At 43.6% G+C, this 12,758-nt stretch overlaps 1 protein-coding gene across 2 annotated transcripts in view; it reads right to left on the bottom strand.

Moving 5' to 3' along the window:
- RAB3IP (RAB3A interacting protein) overlaps positions 1-9,679 on the bottom strand; it is a 46,658-nt gene extending 36,979 nt beyond the window's left edge. The window contains exons 1-3 of one of the 2 annotated variants that reach the window (XM_075931704.2): positions 9,559-9,679; positions 2,172-2,447; positions 1,674-1,935 (exon numbers count right to left, since the gene is read on the bottom strand). In XM_075931704.2, the coding sequence (XP_075787819.1) occupies positions 1,674-1,935; positions 2,172-2,422 (513 nt within the window). In that variant the 5' untranslated portion in view covers positions 2,423-2,447; positions 9,559-9,679. Of the gene's footprint in view, positions 1-1,673; positions 1,936-2,171; positions 2,448-3,238; positions 3,388-9,558 lie in introns of those variants that run through there. The other variant, XM_006121571.5, reaches the window with a different exon arrangement.
- Between the last annotated feature and the right edge of the window lie 3,079 nt (positions 9,680-12,758).

Raw genomic sequence — 12,758 nt, 5'->3', positions numbered from 1 at the left:
CTAAAGCCTAGGGGCCAGATGCAACCCCTGGCTTGCCTACATCCAGCCCCCGTGTCTCCAGTATTGGGGAGCCCATGTTAGTGAGAGGTGGGTTTTTTTTTGTTTCTCGCTTGTATGCAGCCTCTAACGGATTTTTCTGAGAGTCAGTAACCCACGGCACGGCCCAAAAAAGGTCCTCCATCCCTGAGTTAAATACAAATCAATGTGAAGTAATGTGTAGATAGAGAAAAGATAGCACATCCACAAACTAGGTAACATCCACCAGGAAACTAGCAAAGTGGTGATAATGCAATAAATAATAATGCTTTGCATGTATATAATGCACCTTCCATCTAAGGAAGGCAAAGCACTTTACAAATTTCAGTAAATTAAACCTCTGCATACTTGCAAGGTAAAGTATTACTTCCATTTTACATATAGAAACAGAAGCAGAGTTTAAAGGATTTAGGAGCTTGTCTACACTGGAAAGTTACAGGGCAGTAAATCACTTCAGTGCTGTAACTCCCAAGATAACCACACCAACAAGGCAATTGGAGCACAGCAACTGTGCAGTTAGTGCGCATTAGGTAAGCCACTTTGACGAAGTGTAGAGCTTGCTACACTGTGGTTACAGTGCTGAGGTGCAAACGTGGATGCCGTGGTGTACTATAGTTCCAGGACAGATCTCTGGTACCAGTCCCACAATGCCAATTCTCACCTCCCTGATCATCAGTTTGAACTCAACTTTTTTCCCTTCAAGTGACCAACCCTCAGGCCCTCCCTATACATTCCTTTGGAACTTTAAAAATCCTTTCTCTTTGCTAGGAAATGCATGGAGTGCTTTCAGTACATATTTTCAGGTGAACATGCCTGCGTCATGCACCAGGCGACCTTCTGTGTAGAGCAATGCCAAAATGCTGGACCTCATCAGCATTTGGGGAGAGGAGGCTGTCCAGTCCCAGCTGTGTGGCAGCCATAAGAATTAGGATATCTATTGGAAAATACTGAGATGCATGACCAAAAAGGGCCATGTCCAGGACACACTGCAGTGTTGAATCAAAGTTAAGGAGCTGCGAAACACCTACCACAAAGCAGGGGAAGTAAACCGCAGCTCTAGTGCTGCCACTACGATCTGCTGGGTTCTACAAAGAGCTAGCGGATATGTTTGGGGCAACCCCACTTCTGCTCCAAAGCCCTCTAGTCCAGCAAGATTTTAGTTAGCCAGATGTCTACTTATCATGGGTGTGGCCAAAGTTTCTGGTGGTCCCATAAAGTTTGTTTACAACCACCAGTCCTGGCTCTTAAGGTTCTATGCTGTTATTTAGCTCTAATTTACCCTTAAATGTCTTCTAAGAGTCCAATAAGAAGTGGAAGTGTCGATAATGCTGTTAAACAATATTGACCTCCCATGATTCAGCAGGTTCTCTGGTTCAGCATCGGTCAGGTCCCATGCATGCCGGACTAAAGAGGCTCAACATGTAGTACCAACACGGATGTGGAACAGGGTGTTGATGGACTCTGACACTGCAGATATTCGAGAACAGGTTCCATAAATTAATAATGTAGTGATAATCCTGCAAAACCCAGGAAGCCCGGACAGTTTGCGTTCTAACTTATCTATAGGCTGATGGCTGTACAAATCTCTCTATTCTGCAAGCAGAGGTCATTAGAGAATACAACAAAACAAATCTTACCCTCTGAGCTTTCGCAAGTTCTTCTTTCAATCTTTCATAGCCTTTCTCTCTTACTTCCAGTACAGATGGGCTCCGTAAGTGCGATAGACTGTCTGTACTCAGCCCAAAAATATCTTCCTTCCCTTCAGAAACATCTGTTAGTGTAGCACCCTGCAAAAACTCTCTCTCTGCATTATTGCTCTCCTTTCTGGAATTACTGTATTTGGATGACCCATTCGGGGGTCCAGAGGTAGAACAAGGAACCGTGTCTGTAACATTGATGCTGGAAAGAAATTACATTTCTTTATTTAAACAAGAACACACATTAATAGGAATAAGTCTTTTAGAAATGCCAGTTTTGCTGTTAAATGTGCCACAGAAAAGATAATTTAACATAAGATGTTAAATATATTAATAATGTTTTATGACACGCTAAAGACATGCTATGTAAACTGTTTAAATACATTAACAACATTTGCATTTAAATAAATTAGATATTAGTCTTCATCAACAACCTACCTTATGCCTGATGTTTCCCCACAATTTAGATGCCTTGGGGACGAATAAACAGGTTGTGTGGGAAGGTCAGAAACATTTAATGCATTAGGTTGAATGGGTGTAGAGCACACGGCAGAAGGATGTGGGCGGTAGATTACACTGGGTGAGGTAGTTGGTTCCTGAGTCCCTGGCTCATGCACTCCAAGAAGATCTGGTGTAGTGGGAGAAGCTAGGTTCACTTCATGAAAGCCTTCCAATGGGTCACTTGCCATAATAAAAGCTTCATCATATGAAACCCTGAATTAAATAAGCAAATTATTAGAACGTTTAGTAAAGAACACATTTATATGTTACAACATTAACTTCAAACATGAGCAATCCATTTCTTACTCAAACATTGGACAGCATGAGTGACAAAGCAGGTGGATTAGGAGTAAGCTTTAGGTGCCTGCTTACCAGAGTGCTGGGAACTGAATGTACTGCCATTAATGTGTGAGCTGTTTTATATAGTGAAGGCAGCTTATATTATTAAGTTGTTTAAAAAAAATACACCAATTTTTCTATTCAGAAATCTCTGCTTCTTCCTCCACGCTCACTTTAAGGTGAAAATTCAACTTAGGGTTTTAACACAATTTCTTTATTTTCATAATAAAATCAGGAGACTATGTGCCCTTTACAATAAGTTACCCTGTGAAACTTCCATAGAATTGGGTATCCAATCTGTCTGTATAAGTCAGGATTCTACATTTCAGGGTTTAGAATCCTGGATGAAAAATTAATCACTGTGAATTTGTGTGACCACCTGTAAACAGTTGTGTGTGACCATCGCAAACAGGTTTTTCCATGTTTTATAAGTATAAATGCAAAATAAATATGAAGTGCATCTCTTCATTTCCCATAGTACCATAGGAAAGCATTATAACAGTTAAACAACAAGCATGTATGATATTTTACATACAAAAATGTGCCATATGCTTACAATTTAAAAAGACATAGCACGACAGATGACAACAAGGGTGTGTGTGCGCGCACAAGAGAGGAGATTCAGGGCAATAAGGGTTCTAACAAAGATCATGTGATATACTTACTATTACAATTGCAGCCAATTTGGGGGGGGGGGGAGAACCCTTGGGGTCTTTTGTAAGCTGTCTTGAATATTTTAAATAGAAAGGTAGGGTAAAACTATTTTTAAATAAATAAAACAAAAATACATTTTTTATCCATTTAATAAAAATAGAATTAGTAAAAAAAGAGAGGAAAGATTACATATTACAGAAAAACTTAAAGCTTCAAAACAAACTAATTTCTACCTGTTTTCCCCGCTGCGCTTCTACCTTTGAAATGTAGAGCCACGGGTGGCTCTTACTACATTTAAAAGGCAGCACAGCCAAGATAGCAAGCATCCCACCTTCCCCTTAACTAATTAGTGGATGGAAATTCCATAAACTACTTGATTAGCTGATTAATTGAAATGTAACATCCCTAATACATTTTTTTCCTAATATGACTGGCTATGTAAGTACACTGCTAACTAAGCTTTCAAAAGAATCCTGAAAATCCTAAAATGTTCCTTCAACTGAACACAATGGCTTCACTGTGCTGTATCTGAGTTAAGTATGCCCTTGCCATTTTACTGAAAGGTCTTGCAGGAAGTCCCAGACAGAAGGCACACTAAGGACTATGTGTGGCTTAAAAGGGACCTTTTTGCACTCTTACTTTCTGCAGAAATGTGTTATTTAGAACCATCTAAAGTAGTGTCCCCTCCACTTACACATTTCTTTTGTGAGCAGAGTAAACTCTGAATCTACAGTTTGTTTACTATACCACAAACATGCAGATTTTTAAGTCGCCATGCAAGCAATTTCTTGAGCAATTTTTTTTCACCCTATGCTTACCTATAATTAATATTCAAACAACAAATTTTGAGGATAAAGCCTGTGAAATTAACAAGTGAAAAGATGGGGAGGAGCAAGCTGACAAAAGCACAGACTTCAAGGTTAAACTTCAACAATACATTTTCAGGTTTTTTCTACTGCAATTGCTAGATTGGATTTTTTGGGAGTATTTTCTAAACATTTTAGAAGCTCAAACATAAGTACTGAAATAGTGTCCCAGCACTTATTAGATCAGTTGATACATGTCCCCATCATACCCAAGGCCACTGCCTCTCACCCTGATAAGTCAATTCAGTTTCTCCTACAAACCACTTCTGTTCTCCCTTTCCTCAATAAATTTCACACAGCCTCTCCACTTCTCATTTGCATTCCAATTCCTTCTCTGACTTCCATTTCACCAAGTAAGAAAAACTTTAATGTGAAGGCACTAGTATCACACATACCAGCAGATCGCTAAAAAGTTGGCATCTCTGCAGATGATCAAGACAGGAGCAAATTAAGAAGCTGAGGACTGGAATACCAGAAGACCAGGGACAGGAACTGCACTTCAAGCAACTCGCCAACAACATGGCCATTTTATGTTCTTCATGACAATCTAGTCAGCTGATATGGTGTCCTGCTGGCCACTGAATCCAGCATAGGGACTGATGGGAGCAGGCACATGAAGTGACTCTTTTAATGAAACCAGTCCCAGAGCAAACATGGATCAGGACCAACAATAAATTCTCTGTCCCCCTTGAAGAGCTGTTTGACACACACACAGAGCCCAAGGAACAGTCAGCTGCCAAGTCTACAGAGAATTCAGAGGAGACAGAAGCCACACCAGAGCCCAGGTAAGTGTATAACTCAAATGTTATTATTACAGTACTAAGTGGGATTCCTGCTGTAAGTAGTAAAGCAAACATGGTAAGCCATGACTACCAGCATTTGACCACTAACAACAGATTGTATCACAGCACCTAGGCATTGCTCTCCCCTTTCCTTCCTTCCCACCACCTGGAGCTCAAATTAGTGATTTGGAATTTCAAACAAACAGCTATAAAGGTTATTATAATTGTCAAGTCACAGAGATTTGTTATGATCAATCTTGTTTTCCTTTCATTATTTAAAGACTTGCCACTCTGCAATCACACCTCTGGGGTCCATGCAGTTGCCTATAATCAGTGAAGTGAGTGTGTGTTTGGGAAATAGAATTCTATTTCCAAATTTATTTTCAAGTCTATTTCACTTAGAAATAATCCATGCAGGCTGCATGTCACAGCGTTTCTCCAAAGTACAAGTGTGGTGGCAGTATTCTGTGGTGGGTTTATTTTGAGATGGAGTAAAGCTGCAGATTTTGATGTGTTTACATCAAGCAATAACAGGATAAACCATGTTAATTCCCTCATGAAGTCTGACCAAATCCTGGCTGCTGGTAGCTATGAACTTTTCCTGAAGCAGCAACTCCAGATACCCTTCTGTCTGCAGTGTGGCTATTTTTCAGACCATCCATATAAACTGACTAGCCTACTCCACTCATAAACATGCTGTTCAGTTACTATTCATTTGAATACTTCAGCTGCATACACTGCAGGTTTCCCTCCAGCAGCTTAAAATAAGATCTACCACTGCCAGCAGGATACCACAAGAACATAAAGGCCTGAAATGAAAAAAGGCACTTTTGGCAGAAAGGGCACTACACACACAGACACACACCAAATGGCAATTAGTTATGAAACTTTTATAAAACAGAATGGAGGCTAAAATTACCACTGTCTCTGCCCTTTTATAACTGCAATTAACATCAGTGTGTCCAGAGACAATGTGAGGTCTGGGGCATCCCTTCTCAATATGTGTTGGTTCATTTTAGAACAGTTACATTTTAGGCCCTGGAAACTTAAAATTTAGAGGCAGCAAAGGGGGAAGAAGTGACTAGACAAGTAGTGACTTGACTACCTGATAAGCATATGCTTATTGGGGGTAGTCAACTACTCAACTAGTCGCTTACATCCCTAACTTTCATTGCCAAGATACAATCAGCCCCCACAGTAATAATGGGCAGGGCTGATTAAGCAGTTGTGGGGAGATTACAGGCAACTTTGGTTACACCGGGGTAGCACTCAGCTCTCCAGGAGCCAGTGCACAGAGAGCCAGTTTTTAAGCCACCTCCCCGCATGTACCAGTTCCCATATCCCAGCACAGGGCAGCAGGCAGCTTCCTGGGAGCCGGTGCATGCTGGGAGCTGGCTTTTAAGCCCTGCGCGTACTAGCAGCCTGTATATAACCATGAACGTTAACTGATAAACTCGTGCTTATTGGTTAAACTTGTATACAGTTAAGCTTCCACATCCCTAGTTAACATACAGCAGCCCAAGATTTAAGAAACCTCTACACTGTGAATACTCATCTATTTTAAGTAATGTGACTGATTTCCAATATGTTTCTCCTCTCAGATTTACACTGCTTTGTAGATTTTAGATCTGATACCACTGACTTCAACAGGTCATTCTTCCCTTTCATCTTTGGTTTTGTGGTTCATTACAACATTTCTGCTGTTAAGACAAAGTTCATGATTAAGAAACAGATATTTTAATTAAAGATTTTATCTTTTCTTGTTTTTTTTTTAATGGAAAACAGGGTTAACATATGAACAGAAGTATGATCCAGAATTTAGTTATTACTGAAACTGACAGTTTTAAATTTCAGAATTTTGAATATTATTATAGTATGCAATTTGAAATAAAAATCCAAAAATATAAATGCCAAAATTGCTTCTTTGACAGACATAAGCATTAAGGCAACTATAAAAGTAGTTAACAAAACTTTTAAAATTATTAAAAACAGAATTATAAATAAAATGAATACAAGCTGCAAGAGTACTAATTACATTATTCTACTTCAATGAAAAATAGGTCCTTTTATTGAAAAGGACAATCCTAACAATTCTACAGGAAATGTTTCCCTTTTTAAATATATTGTAACAAGATTTAAGAGTGCTGGGTATTACAATGTCAGCTGCAAGGTGTGTGCACATTATTTATTAAAAGCGAAAGGCAATGGTAAATTATTTAGTCTACTTTGCTCACAAGGTAACATTAACCTAGTGCAATGGAAGCGTAACCTTGCTAAATGAAACAATAATAATGAAAGGAATGATGTTGCCACGCTCACAATACCTACAGTATGTGTAATGTAATAAAATGCAACATAATATTAAAAGGATATTCATGCTTAATCAGGCTTCAGATTTTTCCCCCCTCATATTCCCAAACTCCCACTTTGTTAAAGAGTATGGATACAGTTGAGCAGATGACATCAATACAAGTTTCTAAATAAACAAAGTTTACTTCTACTTCTAAAAAGAGGCCGATTATCAATTTCATAATTACTTCAAATTGTAGAGCTGGTTTGGCATTTAAGCTACCATACATACTTAAGACTGTGTAGAGACTAGAGTATGCATGGGACTAGAGTAAACAAATCAAATACAAAGCAAAGGTAAGTGAACAAATATGTCAACTGTGAACTAAAGATGACAATGCTTTGAAACGGAGTAAAATATTATTGTAGTTATGTATTTTATGGCTACAGAATTGTTCAGGATTTTGCCCCTTAGGGTGATTGTTTTCTAATTAACATCTGTTTATATTTCTTTTGAAACTAGTACGGTATCATAAAAAATGTTTATAATGGTTTCCTGTAATATCTGATCACAAGTGGTCAGCTCCACGATCATCATAACCAAAATCTGTGTCTTTTTCTTGATCCAGCTCAACTGCATTATGAAATTGAGGTTAACTGAAATCCTCACTACTTAACAAACTTAACAGTGCTAAGAAGTGATCTGGCATTAACCTCTATATCAGGTTTAGCTATTCTTCTGTAAATAAAAATACTTTATAAACAACTCAACAACCTTTATTACAACATGCAATGAAAATGTCAAGAAAGCTGAAATGCACTTTTTAAATATCTCAAGATAGTCACTTCAGGCCAGAGGATGCTTCAAACCAGAATTTCAAGGACGTTTTAGTATCAAATTGAATAGCTACAAGCCTCGTTTTCTCTCAACATGGTCAAGCCTTTTCCCTCCCACTTTTTAACAGCAGCACCTCTCTTTTCATATTTACTTCAATTCCAGATACAGATGAGGAACCTAATGCTTCAGAACAACTACAATATGCACATCTCATCAGCCTTTAAAACAACAACAATTAAGCCTCTAATTTCACTCATTTTCCCCACTGTCTTGATTTTGTTGTTCTGCTGAAATGTTAAACAATATGCAGGAATTTAAAAGAACACCATCAACTTAAAGATATCTGGCTGTTTGGTTTCATGCTAAATGTAGCATGATTAGAGAAAACCATTATTTTCAGGTTATTTACTCTGTGCATCTGACAGCTCTTTCTGTAGTGAGTTTGAGTTTTTCTTTCTTGTTTGATCTTTTATTCAACAGATGCGTAAAAGTTTCACGTACATCCCTGAAACTAATTTGGATTTCCACTTGACAATCTCTCTTTACTCATCAACTAACATCTCAGCAAAGGTACAGATGACACCAAAAAGGAATCTAAAGAGGTAAAGAATATACAGCTGTAGAGAATAGTTACCCCACCTCACCCCAAATACACACACACACACACACACACAAAACCATTTCATTGCAAGACTTGACCTATAGGCTATGTATCATGCCATCAGTATTTAAACAGCATTCCTCACAGATTTTCAGCAAAAAAAATTCTGCTGAATAAGTGATAGCACAATAGAGGCAAACATGAAACATTCCAACTGAGGGTGGAGAAAAGGTATTTGTATAAACTGTAATTTTCTGCACCGAAGCAATCTTCATGGGCAGAAAGAGGCTTCTGTTGTCGCTGTTGTCACGTGAGTGCTGAGTCTGCAAGTGGTTGCATAGGAAGAAAGGAAAGGCTCTGTTTGGGTCACAAGGAAGGGATAAAGTGGGAGCATAAGCAGGGTCAAAGCCTCCCTTCTGAGACCAAGAGACACGTAAACTGCTGGGGGAGAAGTTACATGGGTGCTAAAGAGAGCAAGACACGGCACTCACTACAAACCCTGCGGGGCCCGGCTGCAGAGGCGGAGTTGGGGTGTAAGGGGGAGCTGTACAGGTACAGGACGTTGGTGGTGCCCAGGGTGCTGAGGGGGGCCGAGGAGCTGTGTGCGAAGGCCAGGATAGAGGGGGCTGGCTGCGGGTGCCTGGGGCGGGCGCCGGGGGACTCTGTGCCAGAAGCTCCGTAGCAGGAGTCTAGACTCTCACGAGCGTGGGGAGGACACTGGGGGGGGGGCGGGGCTCCACAGGCGCGCTGTGGGCGGGAGAGGCCAGGGCTCTGCAGAGGGGCTGGCGAAGGGAGCTCGCTGCCTGAGGGGCACGGGGCTGGGTGCCCGTGAGCGGGGCTTGCCGGTGCGCCTAGCTGGCGGGTGCTGGGGACGCAGAGGGGGGTGGAGTTGCGGGAGCGGGGGGCCGGTCCCCTCTCCACTCCCGCCCAGGGACCAGCCGCCCCCGCCTCTTACCTGCCGAGCCCCGCCAGGCCGTCCACAGGCGTCCGCGCCGCAGCTTCCCCACAGGCTGGCGCGGGGCGGGGCTCCGCCGAGTCCGCGTGGGGGGCGCATGCGCACAACACTCCCGTCCTCCCATCCCCCCCCCCCCCGCGCGCACGCCCCCGCCGGGTTGGGCAGTGACTGGCCAGGTGGGCGCCCCTCCCCCTGCGCCTCCAGGCGTTCTGGCCCTGCCTGGCCACTGGGAGCCCCGAGGGGTGGGGGCTGTGCCGGGCACGGCCAGGGCTCGAGGCAGCCGAACCGGGTCGGGAACCGAGGGGTGGAGCCTCTCCGCTGATTTTTAACCCTGCGTTATGCTTCTCCCCCGGGCTCTTCTAGTGCTCCGGCGGGAAGGTGTCCACACGCTGCAAGGTGTTCAGCTTCATTCGGCTGCCGTTTTGACCTTGCCCCCTCCAGGTCCACACGTTTTCAAAGGTGCTGCCCATTGGGGGGCGCGCACACACAGAGGGACCTACACCATCTTCCTCTTAAAATCTAGCTCGGGAGAGAGCTCTGTGAGTGATTTTCCCGCTAAGTCGAGCACACAGGGCCAGTTCTGCAGCGAGCCACATGTTGGCAACTGGGTCTTAACCTGTCACTTACCAAAACTGCAGAGGAGGCTCCACTTGATCCTTAGGATCTGCCTGATCTCGGAAGCAGAAAGCATCTATCCGCTGAGGGCTTTGGGCTGATGGGGGCGGAACCTCCTGGAGAATGGGACTAGTGGGAGAGGGCATGGGATCTGGGAGGTCTGTGCTGCTGGGGGGCTGCGGTAGCATAGGTTGCTTCAGGAGAGTAAAGTTGATGGGAGGGCAGAGGCTCTGGAAAGGTAGGATGGGGCTGTGGCTGGGGTTTTATAAGAGTTGGGCTGTTGGATGGGTTCACCCGCACACTCTGGCAATCCTTTTGGCACCAGTGCATGGCATCCACACTGAAGCAGCCAAATTTGCGTAAAATCAGCTATATCCCAAAGTCCCTAGCACCTTCCTGAAATGTATCTCCTCTAGCCCTTTGACTGTGTAGTGCACTGTGGGAGATCTTAACTGTTCACCTTGCACATGATAGGGAGTTTGAACAGCCTCCTTTCAGGAAACAGACTTGGAGGCAGCAGAGAAGAGGAAACAGGCAGAGCTTCAATGAGATGCGCTGGTGGGCATTTTGGAGGAATTTCCTGACCCGTTGAAGGTACCTGACAAAGCTTACAATCGAGCAGGAAGAGAAGAACACCCTGACATGGCAGACTCCTACTTGCTAATGCTACTTCGACATTCGGTATAACCACTGATGCCCTCTCAATAGACCAGGGATGGGCAATAATTTTAGACCAGGGGCCACTTCAGAAATTTTTGAAGTGGACCCGGGCCACCCAAGAAGGGGTGGGGCCAGGACACTTTCGTGCTTCCCCACCCACACCTAATTGGTTGCAGGGGGGGTACAAGTCTTTGCCCCTCCCAGAGAGAACCACCTGCTGTTCTAAACAACTGGTGGTTCCCTCTAGGTGCCCAGGCCCCTGGCAGTGGGAGGAGACTTAGCATTCTTCTCTGCTGCCCCCAAGTCAATCACAGCCTGGGGAGGGGGAGCATGTGAAGGCTCTCGTTTCCTGTCCCTGCCCTGCAAAGGAGCATGGCATTTAGAGTCAACCGCCAGCTGAGCAGTTGACTTTAACTGCTGAGCCCCTTGCAGGGCCAGAGGAGACTTCATATGCAACCCCTGCCCCCAAGCCCTGATTGGCCTGGGAGCAGAGGGAGCGCACGAAGTCTCCTCCCATCCTTTCCCTGTTCTGCAAGGAGTATTCAGTGCTTAGAAGTGGTGTGCCCCTTGCAGGGTGGGAGGAGGCTTCGTGCACGTCCCCACCCCCAGGCCAATCAGGGCTTGGGGGCAGGAGGAAGCGAGCAGTCTCTTCCTGCCCTGCCAGGAGCATGAAGTGCTTCTAAGCACTGTGCACTCCTTGCAAGGCGGGGGCAGGGTAGGAGGAGACTTTGCGTGCTTCCCACCGCCCCCAGGTCTTGATTGGCTTGGGGGTAGGAGTAGTGATCGACTTGCTTAGCAGGCCAGATTCTGCCTGCAGAGGCCCTTTTGCCCACCCCTAACATAGACTGATACAGGTCCACAAGCACAGACTGGTGGGATTACATTGTCAAATGGAGTTGCGATGACCAGAAGTGTGTCCAGAATTTTCTTATGAAGAAAGCCATATTTCTAGAGCTTTATGGATAGATTGCCTTCACTCTGCAGTGTAAAGACACCTGCAGCAGGCCACCCTTGCTGATCCAGAAGTGTCTTGCTATAGCTGTTAAGTAACTGGCTATCTCTGACTGCTGCAGACCTGTTGCTAACTAGTTTGGGGTTGGGAAATCAACCCTGGGGAAAAGAGGGGTAGAGGTTTCTGAGTCAATCAGATATCTGGTTTCCCCCAGGCGAGGAGTATAAATTTTATTCCTGCAATACTTATTGGTTTGAGGTTTCCACACTGTGCTGGGGCTATGGATTGACTCATGTGCCCATAATTTGTCCTCTTCAAGGAGCAAGAGTACATATACCACAAAGGTTTCTGTTCCATTGTTAGGCAGACATTCATGGATGACAGTGGTTGATTCCTGAACATTAAAATAGGCTGCACTAGGGAAAATGATGTCATGGTTTTTTGCTGCTCAGAAGTGAAAAGTTATTCTGGAAGACGCCAACATACCAACCTTTGCCTTGGCTTATGAAACTATACTCTCATCTAAGAGGCCCTGGTAAAAGTTTAATTAACAGTTTCAGCCATTGTAGAATGGCTGTCACCTATGGACTACTTCTGTCTGAAATGGACTAGATTTTTAAATGAAACACATTTCTACTTCATTCCCACCCCACACATGGTTCACTATTTCCAGGCAGCTCGATGACAATTTAGTGGTTACAGAGCAAAATATTTACAGGCATGGCAATGCAAGGTTATTACTTTTAAGAAACTGGAATGGCCCTAGCTAAATCTGTACCCTTCCAACAAAAATACACTTTCAAAGTGTTCTTTTACTGTTTATATTTCCCAGTCACCTTTTTTAATTTCATGTGGGGTGAGGGAGGAAGAAGGAGATGCCAATGTGGTGGCATACAAACTGCCATTAGTTGGTACATGCTGCTAGTTGGGATTTCTCAGAAATTTTGCATTGGTTCACAGAGCAGAAGAATCC

This window comes from Pelodiscus sinensis, chromosome 1 (assembly GCF_052426305.1).
Source record: "Pelodiscus sinensis isolate ZL-2025 chromosome 1, ASM5242630v1, whole genome shotgun sequence".
In the NCBI taxonomy this organism is placed as follows: Eukaryota; Metazoa; Chordata; order Testudines; family Trionychidae; genus Pelodiscus; species Pelodiscus sinensis.
This window is presented reverse-complemented; position numbering and strand designations above follow the sequence as displayed.